The sequence below is a fragment of the Tyto alba genome, unplaced genomic scaffold (assembly GCF_018691265.1).
Source record: "Tyto alba isolate M040663 unplaced genomic scaffold, T.alba_DEE_v4.0 Super-Scaffold_27, whole genome shotgun sequence".
In the NCBI taxonomy this organism is placed as follows: Eukaryota; Metazoa; Chordata; class Aves; order Strigiformes; family Tytonidae; genus Tyto; species Tyto alba.
Genome location: NW_024881301.1, coordinates 28,271,819 through 28,293,029, shown reverse-complemented (window position 1 = coordinate 28,293,029; position 21,211 = coordinate 28,271,819). Strand labels below are relative to the sequence as shown.

The following is a 21,211-nucleotide window of genomic DNA, read 5'->3' as shown; positions in this document are numbered from 1 at the left end:
TAATGAACTTCATAGAAGCCACTAGGCATCTAGAGGTATATTTTGTGTCCGAGTAATGAGCCCACTGAAATAATTTGCAATTATTATCAAAACTTGTAATTTTTAAGTATACAAACTTCTCAGACACTGTTTTCAATGTGCCTTCACAGGTAAAGTTGTGGACTAAGGAAGAAAAGAAATTAAATATTCCCATGCAATCTTTTCTTTACTAACCAAAAGATAGCTAGAGAACAGTAAAACTAAGTGGTGTTTTCTCCAGTTCAAAACAGCCATTCCATTAAGTCTTACTGTGATCTGCTCTTTCTTAAACGTTAGAGAATCCACACTGCTGCCCTGAAACGCTGTTAAATATTATTTCAATTCTTCAGCTTTGTCTATAAAGACCTCGTCCTGAACAAGCACCAATGAAGGCAATGAAGTTAAACTGGCAAAATTATTTTTTTTCTAACAAATATTTTTGAATCCTGAACTAAAAACCAAGACGTGGATTTCAGTCAAGGTTCCAAGATCAGTATTTGTTTAGTTAAAACAGGAAAAAGTCTCAGGCCAGTGTTTTAGGAGATTTTTATTTTTATTCTAAATAACAGCTGTCACAGCAAATGAGAAGAAAGAAGTTACCTCTATCATTATAAATTACTGCACACAGCTGTGGCATTTAGAAACAAAAGAAACTATAAACATCTAGCTCACATAATACACTAAAAAGCAAGACATCCTTTAAAAAAACCACCTGTAATAAAAAGGTTTCAGATACTTCTACTCACTGTGAGCAATAACATTAGTAAGAATTAACTTTGTGTAGGAAGCATTATGCAATTAAGAGCTCACAGAGGTTAAATAAAAACAATGCAACAACCCCCTCATACAGATTTGCTGGAGACACTTCATTAAAAAAGGGAATATAAGGTAATCCTTTTGAAATAAATACTTTCGTTGACATTTCCCTGTAACAATTTTTCTCCTGTTGCAAGAGCACTGGCTTGTTTAAAGATATGCTTATGAGGACATGCTGTAAGATTTCAGTAGCTATGTAGGATATCACAAATTACAGCTAATTATCTTCAAGGCCAGAAACAAGAGTTTTCCATTAACAGAATTAATAGGAAGACTGCCAGCTCCTTAACAGGAAAGTTACACAAAACCTGTCTGTTGCCTAGAATGCCCTCCAAACAACAGATCTGAAATTTGCAAAATCTTAAAAACCTTTGGGTTTAGATAATGTTAGATGTTTTCAGTCCTTTAGGTTTGATTTTTCATTGTTACAACACGTGCAAGCAGGTTCCTTCAGTAAAACGGACCATGTAAACCGATGACATACTACTTACCACTGAAAGCACAAAATTGAGAAGAGCTGTCCCACTATGGAAGAGGATTGTCACTAATGTTGTAACTGTAGTAAACAAGAGGCTCACATTGCGACTCATCACGATCCACAGAGACTCCAGGATCTGGAAAAGGAGAGGGAAGCAAAGACAAACTCAAGCACTGGATGGTATTTGCTAGCACAGAAAACTACTTAGAGTGATTCATCTCCATCAAGACACACAAAGACGACTTTTTTTTTTAAAAATCACCTTCTTTTATTCCTGAATTACAGCAGGTAACATCAAGTGAAAACATCCACTTTACCAAAGACCAGTTTCTAGGTAGATTGCTGTAAGGTTTTAGAATTTCTCTCCAATGCTAAAAATTATTTCATTATGCAAAATTGCAAAAAATCTAGACGTGGTGACACTTGTTTACTGAGATTAACATCACCATCAACTGAAGGCAGATATTGTCTGGGGAGAGAAAACCTATCTTTTTAAAAGCAGAAATGCTAAAACACTAAGAACAAGGAGTAACACCAGAAGGCAGAAACAAATCTGAAGACAGCTTCAAATCAAATAATAGAATTACTACTTTAATAAATTTTTTTTTAAAAATGTTTTATGGTAATGAGATGCATCATTTTTATAATGTCTGCAGACAACTACACAAGTTGTGATTTTGAGTAGGGATATGTCAGTTAGTCAGGCAACTGTGGAAAATAAATCAAACAATGCTAGACAATGTATTAAATTTTGTACGGGCTTGGGGAACTGATTGCTTATTAGTTACAGATAGTAGAGTAGTTCTGAGACATGTCTTTAAACATAGAATACCCAATACAGCCAAATTAGTTTATGTATGCTCGCAGACACATCAATCTGAATAGGGCAGCAATGTCATGAGACACGAGCGACAAAGGCATGACATGGCACATAGAGGCATCCTAAATGCAATGCACAGTAGTTTCATAACAAGTATTTCATCCAGAAGGAATACACTAAGAATGTATTAGCCAAAGGGATTCAAACATATGAAAGAAGCACAAACAAAGCCACACCTTCTTTCAGAGTAATTAATATAACTGGAAAAACTGTAAAAGCTCTGACACAAAAGCCCTTCTCCAGGTTCAATGCTGTTATTGAAGACTTCAAAACTATCAACAGTTAACTCTTGGTTTAATTAATATCTTAATAAGACTGAACTGAAACAAAAAAAAAAAAAAAAAAAACCAAAAAACCCAAAACAAACAAACAAAAAAACCCCAACAACCCAGTAGTTGGCATTTGTAGAGCAGACAAAAGAGCATGAGCCATGTGATCGCCTCCGCTTTGGAACCGAGTGAAATATAGAGAAGATAATTTATTAAGCACAAACTTGGGAGGGAGTATGTGCTGGGGGAAGCTACAGGGAATTACAACACATAGTAAAAATAGAAACATCTGCTTAATTCATGCTGCTTAATATTTAATGGGAATAATGAATTTTAAGGCTCATCTTTTGAGCAGATTTTATTAGTCTCTCTTGAGAATTCAGGTAAGATTGGAAGTGAAGAGGACATTCTGCTGAAAAATGTTCTGGCACTGGTACTGGTCTCCCTTCTTCTACAGATTAAGAATTCATTCTAGGGGTGCAGCAGTAGTATAAGCACATGCAGCCGCCAGGTAACTTTATTAACGGTACATTACACTATGAGGTCTATAAACACAGAGAACAGTGATTTTGGAAGGAGCAGTTTGTAGCTAGAGCAGAGGCCTTTCAGTTGGTGTTCAGTAAAAAATAGTACTGTCATTGCTGATAACAGGCTATAAACTGTGTTCTAACTGTGCAAGGCTCCAGTGCCAGATGCTTAAGCCTGTTACAAGAACGTGGCATGCGAACAGGAGCTTGGTGCCACAGGTCTCCTGTTATGATGTGGAGTTTAATCACAGAATAGCAGCAAAAGCCTTGAAAATAGGGAGACAGGTTGAAAACAAAGGTCCCTGAAACACAAGGATTTCACTGAGGAAGAAGGCATTGAAGACGCACAACCTTAAGAGCTAGGAAAAGACTGCTTTTGCTTTAAGAAAATGTGGTAGCAACTAAGGAAGGGAAAACAAACAAACAAACAAACAGGGAAGCAACAGGATAAGGCACCTGCCACCACCTGGGAAAGTAATGCCTCTACCAGGATCACACAGCATACAGTCCAGGGCAGAGGACAAGGGGTGGGAGTTGTCCAGAAACCAAAACACCTTATAAAAGGACAAGCTCCTTAATTTGAGGTAAGATAATGTCCATTTCAGTTCCACCTTTACATATTTAAGAGCTCTTGAGACTGCTCCCTTTGACTTCTGTGACTCAGACCATCAAGGATAGAGGCTATTGGTGCCAACTACAGAGCATCCCCACGATGGTATTCTATCCTCACAGATCATGTAGGGTATGACAGTTAAGGACTGACCACTTTAACAGTAATAATTAGTAGGTTGTAAAACAAGCCATCAGCACGATGTGTGGTGTTAACGAAAGAAAGGTTTGTTTTAAAGATTAAAACTAGCCTGATTCATCAGTCTTCTAAATACTAATCACAGCAATTGTTAATTCCCTCCCTCGCATGCTGTCACTCGCAACACATCAGCTGAGCTGATACTGGTGAGCAGTTCACAAGGAGAGGGCCTTGCTCCATCTGCTACAAGACAGCATACATCTGGTAGGGGCTGGGACAGTTTCCTTCGAAGTAGTATGCTCCTCCAGCACAGGTTGTATTTGTTTAACGCTTTCCCTAGAAGCCTTAGCCTAAGGATAGGTTTGATAACCAGGAGTATACAACTGCAGTTAGTTTGAATGCAGTTATCAAGGTGGTTCAGTCAATATCAGGAATGGTTCTCCTCGAACATCCTTGTCAGGCAGAGTCATTGATTGGAACTGTTGAACTAGTTAGCACTAGCATTTGCTTAAGAGTAAGTGCAGATAGTGCCTTTTGCTCAGCTTCAGTATGTCTTACGAAAGCAAGTGCGTCTTTTAGGACACATCTCCAGCTAAAGAGCAAGTTCCTCTTTATGCATACATACCATTAAAATCTCAAGACACGCGCTTCTCATCACTAGGATGAGAAAACAGACATAGCAGACATTAATCCTAACTGAACACAGTATCAGAAAGTGCTCAAATACTTCACTAACAGTCACAAATTCCATGTACCTGCCCCTACGAGTTCATAATGCCGTTTGAGTCCCAGAGCACACTGCAGCTGAGTTAATGAGCTCAGTTACTACAGTTACTGTGCATAAACGATTTCTAACATCTTGCCAGCTGAGACCAGTTCTCCAAAGCACGACCAAGTGTGAAAATTTATGCAATTATTATACTTTTTAAAGTATTGTTATTAAATAACTGGAAAACACACCCCTTTCCCCAAAACACTGCTTTGTAAATAGCCTTAAGAAATCAGTCTTTAAAAGAATTGTACAGAATTCAAGACTCCCTTATGCATCACAATGGGATGTGACACCGTCAGCATCAGTTGCTGTGCCTTTCCAATCTGTAACAGGCAAGAAATCAAAATTGCACTTCATGTTCTTTAGTCATCTAAGGTGTCCTACTGGCCACTTAAACTGGCCAATAAATGCAAGTAAGGTTTAAAAGGCACTTGACCACAACAAATTATTTGCTGAAAACTTCAAGTCAACAAACTTTGGGAGGGCACGTAAGTCCATGTACCTAATTTGATTATAGAGATCATTAACAGATTTATAAAGGGAATAAAACTGGACACAAAGAGGTATTAGGAAAAAACCCTTGTCTTTATGTATACTTTTTTTTCTGTTCAGAAAGATGCATCACCCTAACAACTCAAAAATTACAGCAACACAACAAGTCAATAAAGCTTTAAGGTAGAAGACAAGCAATGGACTTTGTGAAGAATACTACAATATACACAAGATCAATGGCTTCCTGCTCTAACTAAAAGCTGATTTCCGAATAAATGTTTACCCATAAAGTTCCAGGCTAACCCTTCAGGGCTTAACAGCTTATTTTTGGGAAAAAAAAAAAAAAAAAAAAAAAAAAAAAAATCTTTGCTTGACCTTTATATGAAATGGAGACAAAACAGCAACAGAAAAAGGACTACCCTTCAGCATCATGTCTTTGACTTTCTCATTGTAAAGAAATCAACTCCTTCTCTAAAAGTATGCATCAGGTTGAATTTCATTTACCCTGAAAACAACCAATACCCATTATGAAAAGAACACAAAAATCTCTGAACACCCACCTTACTAGAAAAAAAAAAAAAGGGCAAAAAAAAGCAGCATGGTAGTTGAATGGACTGAAGAATGGACTGTATTAACTATGAATTTAGGAAATGACTTGAAAAAACTCTTAGGATCAAAGAAAACATTAGGACATGTGGTAAATCAATGAAATAGTTGAAAAAGTGACTTGATTTGGAACACACAGATCAGTCACGCTAAAGGCACGGACAGAGAAACCTAACTGAGCTGAAGCTCGCTGTGTACGTCTTAATGGAAGGTCTTCTGTCTTCCTGTCTGGGAAATCTCTGAATGAGATACCAGCTGCTGGTGGAATGATGAATATTCTTGTGCAAGAGGCAAAAAGATCAATTTACGGAGACATTAGCAATGTCTCATATACCATCAAGGGAGTTCTGAGGGATCATTCAGAGATTTAGCCAGCAGCAATTTACTTTTTCAAGGTTTCAAGCCTTCAAGAAATGGAAGAAAAGGATATGAATGGAAAAGCAGGTGAGTGGGGAAGGAATGAGTTTTTATTTTTCAGAAATTAAATCGTAATAGTCCAGATATGCATTGTGTATTTCATTCACCTGAAAAGCTACCTTAGAATAGAGCATGGGGTGCAAAATCTGAGGCATAAGTGAGGATCCACGCTCATTCTCTCCCCAAAATATGAACAGCATGAGATAAATCCCACTTCAGAAACACATCACTGGATAAACTGGTGTATAACACTACTGCTTCTAAAGAATACTGGAAAAATCCAAAGCTGAAAGGCGGAAGTGCTGCTATCACCAAAGGTTTTAGAAAAAAACAAACTGATGCTTTGGAAAAGCTTATCTTCGTATTAAATCTTCAGGACGTTTACACATTTATATAGTGAATTATTTTCAAATTACTTTAAGGTCTGTCTACATCCGTAGAGCTAAGTATAACTGCTATAATCAACAGTACATTTCAAGGGGGGTACAGAAGTCTTCCATGCTTTATCTGATAGTCAAAGCACTGAATTGATGCGTATTGTTATAAATTAAATGAATGCCAGTAGTTCCCCAGCACAGCTATACCAGTCATTTAATTACACGCTTTCAACTCTAATACGAAGGTTTCTTCCACTACAGGCAAAGACTGAAGTGAAAAGCTTGCATCTGTCTCCTTTTAACATTTTCCTTATAGCAAATGCTCCTTCTCTTACTAAAGAGGATGAACCCTTCCTATGATTTCCATCAATGGGAAAGAGCTTACCTGGTTGCGACTGCAATACAACACTATCAAACAGCTGTATTTTCAATGAACAGAGTCACCTGCACTATTCTGAAATATTTCAGAAAGACAAAGGGCTAGCAAGACAGTTACTCTATGGTAAACTTCAGCCTCAATATATGTATAAGTATTTATTATGTGCAAGTGGTGTAATCTTAGTTTATTATTTTTGAAAAGCGAGTGAAACCTCACCATGGCTGCATATTCATATATACTTCTTTGCAGTTACCTCATTGTCTTTAAATGTTCTGTGTTTTAAAAAGCTGTCAAAGAGGTTTTGGGACTTTATCGTGTCTTGCTATACTCTTAATATTCTTAAGAATTGCAGGTTAGCATTGATTTCAAGTGTCCAAATGCAGAAACATCCTACAGTCTGAATTATAGCTAACCTATTTAAATCCCCCCACCAGCTTCCCCTATATAATCCCCACCATACACGACACACTCAACTAAAAAAAAAAAAATCCAAGTCCCACAAAACACAAAAAAGCGAACAAAAAAGTCAAAAACCCCCCTAAACCAAACAAAATCCACCCAAAAGACAGAAGAAACCTCCCCCAAAGCAATCCCCCTCAAAAACACCCACATAATTTAAAATATTTACTTCCCAATTCAGCATGCCATTCTAATAAATTATTGTTTCTCTTCAAAATACCAGGAGAAAGATTTTCGTGCTCTGAGAAAAACATAAATCCTAAATACAGTAAGCCTCTGTTGTATCCTAGGGTATGTAAGCACCTTCCTTAGAAACAAGACTTAAGTCAAAGCTATGCTTACTCTCATAATCTCCAAGTTTTAGTGACCTAAACAAGCACAGAAATCAGATTTTCATCAATTTTAACTTGAAATAACAGTGTGAGTAATATTCATGCAATGCATTGTGGATGAGCAAGCCAGCAAAGAAAATACTGCCCAGTAAGGATGTGAAATCAGGATTTAGAGCTATATATACACCCCGCCGACTGGTTTACAGTCTGTCATTAAGGACAGGAGTGATGGAGAAAAAGGGCAGGTGTTTCCCCACAACTGATGAGTAATGAGTTCATGGAAATAAACAGGAAAGCAAGTCAACTGCTGGCACTTTTTTCCTGCACTTCTAAACCAGATTTTAGAAATTAAAAAAAAAAGCATTCTAGCTAGATGAAAATTTTAATATTAATGTATTTCAGTCTTAAATATTTATTCTCTTTACACTATTTCCTGCATTATTCTAGCCTATTTAGATTACTGAGGCACACTTATCATGGTTTCTGAGCACTGTGCAGCAATGCTGTAAATGACATGGCTAGCACCTATCGAGTAGTTTCTCCTCTTTCTCTCCCTCCTGCCTAGAAAGAAACTCCATATTGATTTTAAATGATGATGCGTTATGCATTTTTATAACTCTGTCTCAAGCACACATGGTCAACTTCGAGAAAATATTGAGCAAATTTCACTGTTAACGGAAAAAAGGTTCACTGTAATAAAAAGTTTCTATCAACTTTTTCTAGACTCACATCATCTTCTATGATAGAAACTGGAACCATTTAAGTAGCAGTTGAGGGAGGACAGAAAAAGCACACATGCCCATCAGTCTAAAGCAAGAACTGCCCTGAGGCAAATACTAGCTTTAACTGCACTCACAGAAATGTTATGCTGCAAGTTAGGTATAAATAATATTCTTCCAAAATGGATAAACAGTAACCTGAAGATATTTCTAGCTTATGACAACAGCTCAAGTCAAAGATAAACTATATCAGGGATTGACCCTGTATATTAAGCATTTCAGACTTAACGTTAATTTTTAGAGAAATGTAGTTGTTTCAGTTTGGATTGCTTTCTATGCTTTTTCCTTTTCTCCTCAGGTGAAAGGTCCAATGCATTAATTCAGGAATTCACATAGTGGAAAACATTAATTTAATTCTCTACAGAACTTTCATAAAAGAAGAGATAAATAAGCTGCTTTCAACTCAATGAATAATAATTTGAGGGGAAAAAAAATAGGACTACAAAAAAAATATATTTTTTTGTTTCTGCCATCTCTTGGTCAATAGTTTCCTCAATTATAACCTAGACAAATTGCTCTCTTTTTAAAAAAGAAAAGACTACATAACATAAAGCTTTTAAAACCAGCTTGCAGGCGACAGGTAATCCTACAGTAACAATCTCTCTCAGGAAGATGTCTGGGAAGCTAGTATTAATGAAGATGCTGAAATCAGGAGGACTTCTTCATCACAACGAGTTCTGCTTGCAGTATGGTTATATCTTAAGTAAGCTTAGAATAATTGCTTAAGTAATTGTAACTGACACTAACAGTGTTTCCACGATTTTCCATGTACTTGAATCCATAACCTTACAGATAGTTCAAGGAGGAATTGGAGACCAATTTGGCAACAAGGGCAAAAAATACATACCGAAAGAAATGTTTCAATGTTATCGTGAACAAATGATGCAACATCTTGCCAGTCCAGAATATCACCAAGCCAGCTGTTTTGACGGTTTGTATGCAATTTGTGTCCTTTGTGTCTTCCAGAATGCGTTACATTCTTAAAAAGAGAGACAAAGACATAAATAGACATTTGAACAGCTTACAGATACAAGAAAGCCAAAGACTAATGTTTTCTTAATGAGGAACAGATCCAACATGCATCTAAATACTTAGAGCTGCTTCGATTGGCATCCTCAAAAATACCTGGAAGTACTCTGGACACTGGAAAAATTAAAAACTGACAGAAAAGAGTAGTCAATTATCCCATATAATTACAGTTCTGTATACTGTATATTCACCTCAGTTAATCATTAGCTTTACTGCTTGACTGATACAATGGTATCTATCTTGCTCTTTATGAAAGCACACAAGAAAGAGCTAATCATTTCAGTTACTAACTACACAATTTACTGTTTGTAACATACAACTTTTCCCAGCACAAGCCACAAAGGAAAATATAAGCACAAGACATAACAAGTAGCTTTCTCACAACTGGTGTCATCCACTCCGCTTGCAATGTTCAGTCAGGCAAAAGCCAAAAGCTAAACTGGAAGAACAGAGGATTTCTTCTGACTACACAGCTTTGTAACTGCACCACAGCAGGACAACAGGAAATGGCCATAATTGCAACAGCTAATGCCTTGAGCGGCTTCACCCTAATTATGAAGTTGCTTACAGTCCAACTGAATCACACCTGATTACCGTCTAGCATGAGAATATTTGACTCTGTCTGGGACTGTGTTTCAGAGAAAGATGCCAAAATTCTACTGCAACTAAGTCCAAGAAAACCCACTGACTACAACAGATGTCATCCTAATCTTTAATAGCAAGAGGCTTTTCAAGTTCTCAACTCTGATGTTTATATAAGCATCCCACTACTTCCATTAGATTTTTCCAAAAAACTTTTCACCAGCCTGCATTCAGAATGACAGTATCTTTTTCGGCACACATGGCAAGTAGTATTCCAAGTCAAGTCCCTGAACTAATTTATCTAAGAGTATTAAATTTTCTGCTTATTACCAATTATCTGTAGATGTATTGTTAACACTTTAAGATGCACAATTAGCAACGTTCTTTAACAATCCACAGCAACACAGAGATCTTCATTCTGAGCTAGCAGTTTATTTAGAGCGGAAACATAAGTAGTCAGAAATCTCCCTCCAATAGGTCTTCTGTATTTGTGAACTGTATCAAGAACCTATTTTCTGTTCATCTAGTTCTATTTTCAAAGACAGCTCTGCCATCCACTAGCAGAATTATGTATCATTTACAAATTTTCTAACACTGTTATTCATACACATATAAAGTTTATTGTTATTCAGCAACTATACTGTTGTAGCACTTAAGGTCTCAGGTGTTGATAAATAAGGGATTCAAAGGAATTGTCAAGTGGTTCCTCTTCAACAAATACACTAGATATTGAAAACAAAGCAAAATCAAACCTCACACCTGAGTGGACTAGGAAGAGATTCTTGTCATTGGAAAAGACACCTTAACTGCAGAGTTATGCCATCACCTTCCAAGTGGCTTATTATTCTGTTACTATTTTACTTTGGGTACACAGATGCAATGGTAACTGGTCTATTACAACATCTCTAGAACCTTTAAAAATATACACCACTTGTTACCTACTGAAAGTAGCTGTTAACGGTTGAATCCACCATTTTGTCAGTAATTCTTCAATTCTACAGCTTTCATGGAAGAACATCACCTGAGCCTGGGTTCTTCAGTCACCTACAGACTAGAGCAACACTTATGCAAGCCTCAAAATGAAGCGTAGTTATTATGCTCGAACAACTGAAATAGTGGGGAGCTTGAAAGATGTACTGAGAGTTAGGCATACCTCCTGCACTATCATCTAGTTTACCAGTTTTCAGATACACTGAAGGACGTGCAAGGCTGCTGTAACGTTACATAAGGAAATAGCCAGGTAGAAAGCACTCATCTGAGACATCTATGTGGATATGAAGTGAAATAAAAGGGGCAAGATTAGAAGCAGACTCTGGAGGGGTTACCTGCAGCCCACAGGTAAGGAGTTTCAGCCCAGCATGCCAGTGTTCACACAGGGCATCTACTGTGCAAACAGCATCCAAGGGAACCGACTTCAAGCTTGTGGGCAGCGAGCATCACGGCATTCCTGAAGCTCTTTCTGCCATTCTGATTGCTAGGAAAGCTGTTTCTTATGCTACCAGAAGAGCATCTACAAGGAAGAAGCCTCACAGTATTCCCTCAAATAACAACTGCAGGAAAGAAAACACCTAACACAACGAACAACACAGACCCAACCTGTATGTGGCAACAAAAGCACTTCTACAGCACATGCAGTGACACAGAGCCCTGCTGAACGATACACCCTGCCACAGGCCATCTGACACACAGGTTATACTGATAAAAGCAACAGGTTTACCAGTATCAAAAAACTATCAGAAGTAGGTGCTTTTATTGGTCAAGCATTTAACACTGAACACTCCCAAGTGCTTATGGCCAGCAAAACTCTATTGCAGATATAGCTTTAATTTCTCCTCAGGGGTCCCATATTCCTCAATAGTGTCATGTTATCTCTCTGCATGCTCTTCTACAGCATTATCTTGTCAGAAAACATAACTGATTCTTTTCCCTTCTATTTGACTACTATACTGAAACTCTTTTTATACAGAGATCTTCCTGTAACTTTAGAGGTACTTTAAGAACAACTGTATAACAGAAAAGCGTTAATATACTATAATTGCAATTATTTCAATATACAAAAGTATTTCAGGGGTAGGACTTCTGAATTTGGTATTTCCATTGCACCATGGCTAATGAATTGCTTTTTCCTTTATAAGGCAAATAGCACTGGCAGCATAAAAATAATTTAACTCTCATGAACTTTTCAAGATTCAGTGTACAGAATCCATTGTAGGAAGCCTTGTACAGTTGGCAAAAATGCACTCTAAGAAACTTAGTGAAAGGGCAGTTTCTTCCTCAAAATTTCAAATTAATAGAAGTTACACAAATCATGCAGAATACTACTTTCCTTTTCCTAACCCCTCAAGATCATGAAAATTCAGCAGAAAGCTCTAAACTATGAAATATTAAATATAAAAATTGAGCAAACTGTAAATTAAATGTTATAAATAAAACCACAAGTAACTACTTAAGCAAAGGACATAGCTCTGGCTATACACTCAAACTGACTGTAGAATGATCTATCTTATACACTTGCAATTTTTACCAACTTTTTATTATGACCTTTACTCAGCATTCCAACCTTTTGCCAATCTCTTCCTCTGAAACGTACACTTAGCATAATTATTTCTAAGCACTAAGTGATAGTTTATATACGTACTGTTTAAATAAGTTACCCACCTTCACAAACCAAGAGTGATAAAGCCTGTCCCAGAGCTCTAGCACTTGTTTTTCTATCACAGCGGTGTTATTCACTTTTTCTCCTAAAATCTTATGGAGCTAAAACACATAGAAACCTTTTATTATACAGGACAGAATGAAGCTGGTGTCTACTGACGAACTCCAAGTTAGATAAATCACATAAGATTGTCAGTAAAGGCATGGCTCAAACCCAAATGATTAGGAAAAGCTGAGTATCGTTATGGAATATACACTTCAGACAACATGGTTCATAACATGAAGATTTTGTCAGGAAAAGAAAAACATTCTACTGCACTAAACTGAGGACTTTTCTGCACTGAAAAAACAATGACATCTCTAAAATGCTTAATCCAAAATCCTTGATAATCTTTAGAGTAAATATTTCAAATAATTTGAGATGTGTGCTAGGTATCAAACTGTATAAATAAGAATCTTGGCAAATTCTCCTGAAGAAAGTTAACTTTTTTTTTTTTTTTTTTTTTTTTGTTAAAATCCAATCTACCACACCCAGCCCACATAGGAATTAGAATATGGGCGGGGGGAGGAGGAAAGCCTACATTGTCTACAATTTACAATTAGACAGCTAAAGCCAGATGAAAAAAATTACTCCTCTCTATTTGATGCATTTTCACTGGAATTCTTATTAAAATGATGACAGATTTTTCAGCTCTGAAAAATAAATATTCTTCTGAGCAGACAAGACTGAATTATTCCCACCCTTCCTTCAACTCACAAACCAGAGTGGAAAGAATAGATCTGTCAATAAAACAGTTAACCACACAGAAAAGAATCACTGACAAAAATATTTTTATTTCTTTTTAGTTTTATGAAATACAAAAAATGAAAATTTTATAAAAGGTGAGGGAGCTCATTCTTACCTTATGTGTAATCCATTCTCGGCCGTATTGGTATACATTATTAGCTGCTGAATTGAGTGCTTTCTGAATAACCTGGGCTTCTGGGAGCCAGCTAGGTTTTTTCAAAGAAGGAAAACAAAGTTAACTGCTAGGTATTTTACCCATTTCATTACACCCAAAACACATTATAAATTAACGTTCTGAAGCAACAACAGTTAAGGTTAAATATATATAAACTTACAACAACTAAAATATTTCCTTCTACATATCAAGGAACAGTCCTTCTCATAAGTAAAGCACAATTAAATCTAGGTCACATAATTGCATTTGGAATTTTCCAAGGTTCCTGAAATCTTAGTTAAATTGGTATCTCAACTTTTTTCAGCGGAGATCTGCTCTTCAATCGGTATGTGTGGTATTCACACTATATGCTTAGAAATTTTCCTAGTGTTCTAGTTTTCTGAAAATACTACATGAAGCAGTCTTGTCTAGCGGCAAAGACAACCTTCTGAATTGCGAGCTGAATGTAAATTGTTAACGTAGTTTCCCTGAAAAAGCGACCAGATGAAGCAACAGGGTTTGGGCACCAGTTATTTCTAAGTCCACACCAAGCAATCTGCTCATCAATTTCTTCAGGGATTCATGTCACACTCCAGCAATGGAGCTGCTGAGTTGCCAGCATCTCAACACTTGTGAATACAGGGCACACATTCTCTGCTTTGACTTTCTTTCTACATCTTGATTCAACGGCACACGTTGGAGCCCTTCCAAAACAAGAAATAAACAAACATTCAGGAAGTAAAACTGCCGCATTTGTTCACCTGACTGAAGATCAATATGGAAGCTTTTCTGTCTGAATAACCCTTCAGAAATGTTCTGCATTGGAATTCCAAGACATTTCAGTCACTCCCCTCTAAACGTAATGTGAACATCAAGCTCTGAAAGCTGTTGATGCTTGATGGATTTGGCAAGAGGTATACATACTGCTAATGAATTCTAAGATAGTGTTTTGGATGCTTCAAATTTGAAATAAAAATTTTAGCTAAAATTCTGCTAATTACTCAACCAGTACTCCAGTATTTTCATCACACGAATAAGCTTCCGACAGTCAAATTTCCATTTTCATTAGTCCTACTTATTTCCATTTTGTGGCAAAATAAAAAGGCCAAACAAGACAAGAGATGTCATGAAGGAATAAGCAAACACATTTTTAAGTGCTTTCTGTTCTTTTGGCTGTGTATTAAGTAATGCTAAAGCACGCGTCACTGTAGCGTTTAACTATATAATCTTAGTTCTGGTTTTGAAAATTTCTCTTGCTTTTATAATACAGCATGTACTTTCTTTCAATCCTGTTAAGCCATCATCACTTTTGTTCAGAAATTGCCCTTGGAAAAAGTCAACCATTCTTGTCCAGGAGACAATTCTTTCTTCCTGGTAAGTGCCTGCACTCATCTTTTCTCAATGTCTGCTTAGCTGAAGCAGAATGAAAGCAAACTGGAACATTCCCCCCCCCCCTCAAAATCACACTCTTCAGTCTTATTGCCCCTCTGCTGTCCATGCAACCACTTCTTTGCTCACCAGTGTGCCCGTTTTCCTCTACATGCATTTCTCAAAATCTTCTCTCTCCCTTATTTGCCTTGGTGTTTGCTTTAATCATTACATAGACCATATCTTACAGGATTCCTACTGCGCAGACTATACACATCTACTCTTAATAGGAACAGCCATTCCCAACTAATTCATACCAAACTCTCCCCATCCACCATTCTTTCCATCCTCAAACTCTTCTTCAGACCATTCCAAAAACATTTTCTTCAACTTCTATTCCCTCAAAGACATTCTGCAGCCAGCTCTCCACATTGGAAAAATAATTCAGCTCTCATCTCAACCTTTTACAGAGAGCATTCTTTGCCATTGTTTTTCTTTTGCAGGTAAAAGGGAAAAGAATATTGACTACTTCATTCTCTGCACTAGTCAAGTTTTTCTTCCAAAACTGTAACTAGAGAAGTTTATGTAGCTGTCCTTCTCTACCAAAGTCCAACTGGTCCTCAAATGACATACCACATTGACAGTCCTCCAGAGTAATGCATAAACACTACTGCTACCTGTAAGTTTAGCTTTTACATCTGTCTGAAACAGTCGCTCCCATTTCTGTTCACTCAGGGTTTTTTTTTTAAATTAAAAACTATGCTTAACAGCCCCTGGAAGCTTGTTCACCCACCCTATACTATTTGCTTAACTTCAGCATTCTTACTTTGCCCATTCTGGGTGACTGGCTACTGTCTCATTGATCAAGCTGCTTGTGACTTGAATCATGTGAACACTCTCTTGATGCACCTAAATTAAATATAAAGAGGAGAAATGTTATGTCATGCAAATCAGTACTCTTCCTACATATTGTTTTGTTTTTTTCAGGTGCGGGATAGGTGGCCAGTTCATCCTTTTAAAGGATAATTCTTCCAAAGCAGACAACCCATTATGAAGAATTAAGTGCTATTAACTCAAAAAAAGCAGCCAATACAACAATCATCAGTCTCTGACGACTTTAGTCACACACTGTCTGACTAGTAATAGCAAGTAGAAATTTAAACCTTATCTCATCAGTGGAAAAAGATTTAACAGTACAGCAGTGCCGTCAAGAGAAGCACTAAAATACAATGCACAGTTTCAGATATACCTGTTTAAGCCATGGGTCAAAGATGTGAAAAAATTAATGAACGTTCAGCTCTAACATGACCAACCTTGCTATGAAGTGCCTGGCCAAATTAATTCTTCGGTAAGAATGATTAAAGACATCTTTTATAAGCTTCTTAATGATCCCTTAATGAATATAAGGAAGCTTTAGGCAGGAATGACTGCACAACTTTTAAAGCTTTCAATTTTAAGTAGTCAACATTATCACACTCTACATTTTGGAAGAAGGAGATTGGTATCAGAACCCACTGATTTTTGTTCTGTAACTGTATTCAAAGTCAATCATTCAATCTCCATTGACTGTTTCAAGTATCAACATGGCCTCATTAAAAAAAAAAAGTACATGAGTGACCTCTTCTGGTGAACAAAAAAAAAATCCAACCACAAACCAAAAAATCCATTTCAGAGGACATCTGATCATGAATATTAGCACATTTAAACTCAGAACTGGATACTATGAGGTTAGAGACAATTACACAAGTGAACTGATAAATACACCTCAAGCATTTTGCAACTATGTTTCTGATACAACCTGAATTAAAAAGAAAAGATTTTAAGTGGCTCTGTTGTTGACATGAAAAGTGTAACCAGATGTAAAACAAATCTGTTCTTGTAATATAGAAGCTAGTAATTCTTTTACTAGAATAAATTTTTTATGTCCAAATGTCTATAATTAGTTTTGTCATGTATGTAAATAAACATGTAAATACAAATAAATACGAATACATAGACTTTTATAGATAAGTCTCAGAATGGTAACACGTTCAACTACAGAGCATTTAGTTGCTCAACTTTGCAAAAGATTATTTAAGCTATACAATTTGGCATAAATATTAGTAACTTTCATTCAGCATTTAAAATGAGCTCTATGATTACATTCTTTAGCACACTGTACCTTTGCAGTAAGGAGCAGAGCTAGCAGAAGGGTTCCTATCACTAGCAAAAATATTATGAAAATGCTGATTATTTTATCTAGCATTTTCTCCAACCACACGATGATCTGTGCAGAAAAAAAAGAAAAAACAAATCATAGCATATAAATCAATCTTTAATGAAAGCAATGCTATATGCTGTATGACAGTATTGTTATCTTTACGTACAATCACAGTGCAAAATCAGGCTCTAATCAAACAGCATTTATGCCCAAGCTTGGAAATGAACAATTAACAAGCGATGTTAGCATGATTAAGCTCATGGTATGACATGTGATTTTGCAAACGACATTTACACGTTACCACAAGACACAGCAAGCTCTCTGCAAAGCAAGCAATAATTCAACATTTACTTACTAGACCTAAAGAAGCTAGCACTCATGTCAGCTCTGAACCCAGAAATTTGTCTGTCTTGTCCTTCAGCACCTTGGAAACTTACAGATACTATCTGCCCAGGACTTGGAAGCTATGAAGGTATACTATAAAGCACAAGCATGACTTTCAAATTTGAATAGCTAATAGCCATCAAAATGACAAATGAGGTATTTCTGCAAGTAACCAGGTTTTTGAATCTGCTCATCACCTTCTGAACTGGAGCTGGAGGTTTTCTACGTTATTGAACGTCAGGCCAATTATTCAGCACTGACTATTTCTGTTTACTTTCACTCTCAAAAGGATGCTCAGCATTAAACATTTATCAGCTAAACCTATTGATACAGGAAGCAGGAGTGTATGTTGTTCTGTCAGTTGATGGAAAGGCCCATTCTATACATGTCCACAAACAAATAGTGATGCCACTTAAGATTAGAGAAATGCCAATAATGTCATCCAAACAATAAAACTGCTCAGCCACACAACTATGCAGAGTGCTCTAGAACAGTGCAAGCTGAGCTTCGTCTCATACACAAATTGACTGTTTACATAAAAAGCTGAAAGCCCATGCAAGTATGACCAAATACATTTTTCTAGCTTCTGTGGTTTAAATACCAAAGCTATTTCTACTCCATCGGGCATTACTGCAAGAAAAAGCAGCAGAAGAAGGACAGTTGTAAAATTTGTGCTTTAAAGAGAACTGAGGTCAAAGCCAATGTGCAGTACATGAAAGCACTTCCAATGAGTACGAGTTATAGATTCAGCAATTACGTTGGGAACTTTTTAATTAGAGATCTTCTAGAACTACTGATATGCTTGGGTGATGGTTTACATTAGTTCTTTCTTCATTACTTACCCTATCCCTACACGTGAAATTGGCCCTGGAACAACTAACCTCTACAGACTGCTGTGTGATGACTGAATTAGTTAGCACTGAAGTTACATCTCCTATTTGAAAAAAAAGTAAGGATTTTTTATTGGTGTTCATCCTGTAGCATCTGAGCAGTTAATGTACATTAAGAAACTATTTTTAAAACTTCCAGTTCTTTTACAACCAGCTCCTTGTTTGTACTAAATTAACACAACTATTATATTCAGCATTTTAGAACTGTTGTTCAAAATGATGAAGAAAACTGGAAGAAAGCAAAAGCCATTTAAAGAAATAAGGCATTGAGCCAGCAAGTTTTTGTAACAAAATTTGCACTATATTATGACCTGCAGAAAGGTCTTGAGAGAACCTGGAGGAATCTGCAAAATCTTTTGTCTTAGATATTCTGAACATTTTTCAGCATTGCTGAGATATTTCAGCCATCAGAAATGCCTTGCCAGTGCTAGAGGGAGGTTACCTGCTTGCAGCAGTACTGCAGCTTTCTGAAAAAACTGAGTAGCTTCTATGTGGGGCTGTTACCTCTCTGGAAGTAAAACTGAAAACAGGATTGTCTGCACCCTTGCAAGCCTCACATACATCTAAGGATTATGCAAGAGAAGCAAGAAGTAGAAGTCCTTGTTTTGAAGGTCAGAAATCAAAAATATCACTAAAAAACACTGGATGACCAGATGATGGAAATTTTATAGCACAGGATTCAAAATGGAGCTATTAAAAATGAAAGCTGCCCTTGCTTCGTAGTTAACAAAGATCCAACTAATTGCTATTTACTTTCTGTGTCAGAGATAAAAAACAAATCCACTCCCTAGTCTTACACATAGCATCTTAATCAGACTCACTGATTCTAAGAAATTGGAGGTGCTGTCAGAGATTTCCAAAATGCTAGGCTCAGTGATTGTGTGAGTGGCATCCAACAGATGAAATCTCAGTGCAGCTGAAGCTGGATGCTTTAGATGTTTCACCATGCTAGCAACTACTGGAAGGTCAAGCTCCAAAAGATCAGGATGAGGACTCCCTCTGAACTGAAACATGATGAGGAGGGGATCTTTTCTTGACATTTCTTACTGCGGGCAGGAGTATGCCTACACTGCCACTGAGGAGCAGCTGCAGCACACGTAAAGCCTGAATTCCCTTTAAGACAGTTAGTAAAGTAATGGCAGTACTGATGTTGTACCAGGTACAGGCAAAAGCCTCAGCCATGCAAGCCCACCTTATGTTTATTTACTTGGGCAAGTAGCCCAAGCAAGCTAGATGAAAGCCTGCTCTGGTATGCCTACAAGTACTGCAGCTGCAACTCTCACCAGTCTTAAGGAGATGTAGGTTATACAACCGGTACAGATATATCACGGGAGAAGACTGAATTGGATTAAGTAACGTGGAAGTAAAAGCAGATGCACAACATTCATTTAGTGCTATATTTACTCCTTCTCTTTGCTATTAAACCTCCCTTCCTCCTCTACGTTTACTCACACCCTTCCCTCAGGAAGCACTCACCTTTGCACACTCATGCTAAAGGCTGCATAGGTGCTATGTTACTGCAGGTAAGCTAGACTGTTAAATCCCTGTGTGCTTGTACTTACCACTCAATCAGGTCCAGACTTCATTCTTACCCCAACCCTGTCAGACCTCCCTTTATATCCTTCCTGTAAACCACGGGCATGCACACAAAGACAAACATATACTGACTAAACACTAGTCATTAGCCAGAAATCATGAAGTTTTAAATTCAGTTCCAAGCTTCTAAACTAAAGGTTAGTCAACAGCAGGAAGCTGATGCTGCCACAACATCCAAAATTATGCAAAGGTAAAGGAAAGCCACGCTCCTAAGCTACAGAAGGTCACACTTGTAAAACCAAACTGAAATATAACTGATTTGTCATACACTGTCCACAAATAACTATCCTTAATTGTCACAGTTTTGAAGGGAAAGGTATCAACTTGGTGATTAGTTTTTAATTTAGCTCACTGGAAAAAAAAAGTTTTTAAGATGAGTTGCATTCAGTTAAAATGCTTCTCAGTAATTTGCAAATAATCCCTGCTTTCAGCTTTTGGGTGATGATACAAACCATATTATATTGAGCTGTAACAGAACTACAGTTCATGCTTAACTATCAGGAATCCTACAATCTAGACAGGTTGTCCATGTTACGCAGTATGATACCTCATCTAGGAATTCACAGTTTCATTTTCACACTGCATAGCCATCAGAACACTAGTTTTTCTAGTATGTTTTATTTACTGCATTACCTATGCAGTGAAGCATACCTGGACATCTATTTCATTTTCAATTATATCTACATAAAATTACCAAAAAGGTCTATTTTTTTTCTATAAACAGCTTCACTGTCTGTCAGGATTTTCTTCAGGACCTTTCTTAGACTTGTTGACATTTCCCTTTAGTTCACTTAAATATTTGAGGCTATCGTCTTATTAATATCATCTGATGAGAATAAGGGGAAGCCTGTAATCAAGACATATCTCAGGGTTTCGTTGAGATGAGTCAGATGAGTAGTTCAGGCAGACAAAACAGAGAACAGTCTGTATGAGGCCTCAAGTCTACTTATACCAGTGGCCCTTCAACAGCAATAGCAGAATTCAGCAATTCTTTTTAAAGATTCCTGCCATAGACAATGTTATAAAGAACAAATCATGGTAGCCCAACTTAACCTATTTTATATTTTGGGCTACATATACCGTGTCAAACTATGTGATTATATATTATTCTTGTTTACAAAAAAATAAAGTTTCAAGCAGCTGTTTGACAGAAGCTCTTAGAACAGGAAAGAAACAAACAGAAAAAAGGTTTATCACTACCAGTCATAATCAACCAT

General features: G+C 37.0%; 1 protein-coding gene across 1 annotated transcript in view; it reads right to left on the bottom strand.

Annotated features, from left to right (window-relative positions):
* Nucleotides 1-21,211, bottom strand: part of TMEM245 (transmembrane protein 245) — a 90,388-nt gene that overhangs the window by 36,738 nt on the left and 32,439 nt on the right. Inside the window, exons 8-13 of the mRNA XM_032989015.2 lie at nt 17,086-17,190; nt 15,751-15,833; nt 13,518-13,608; nt 12,619-12,717; nt 9,197-9,328; nt 1,326-1,448 (exon numbers count right to left, since the gene is read on the bottom strand). Coding sequence (XP_032844906.2) covers nt 1,326-1,448; nt 9,197-9,328; nt 12,619-12,717; nt 13,518-13,608; nt 15,751-15,833; nt 17,086-17,190 — 633 coding nt within the window. The remainder of the gene's footprint in view (nt 1-1,325; nt 1,449-9,196; nt 9,329-12,618; nt 12,718-13,517; nt 13,609-15,750; nt 15,834-17,085; nt 17,191-21,211) is intronic.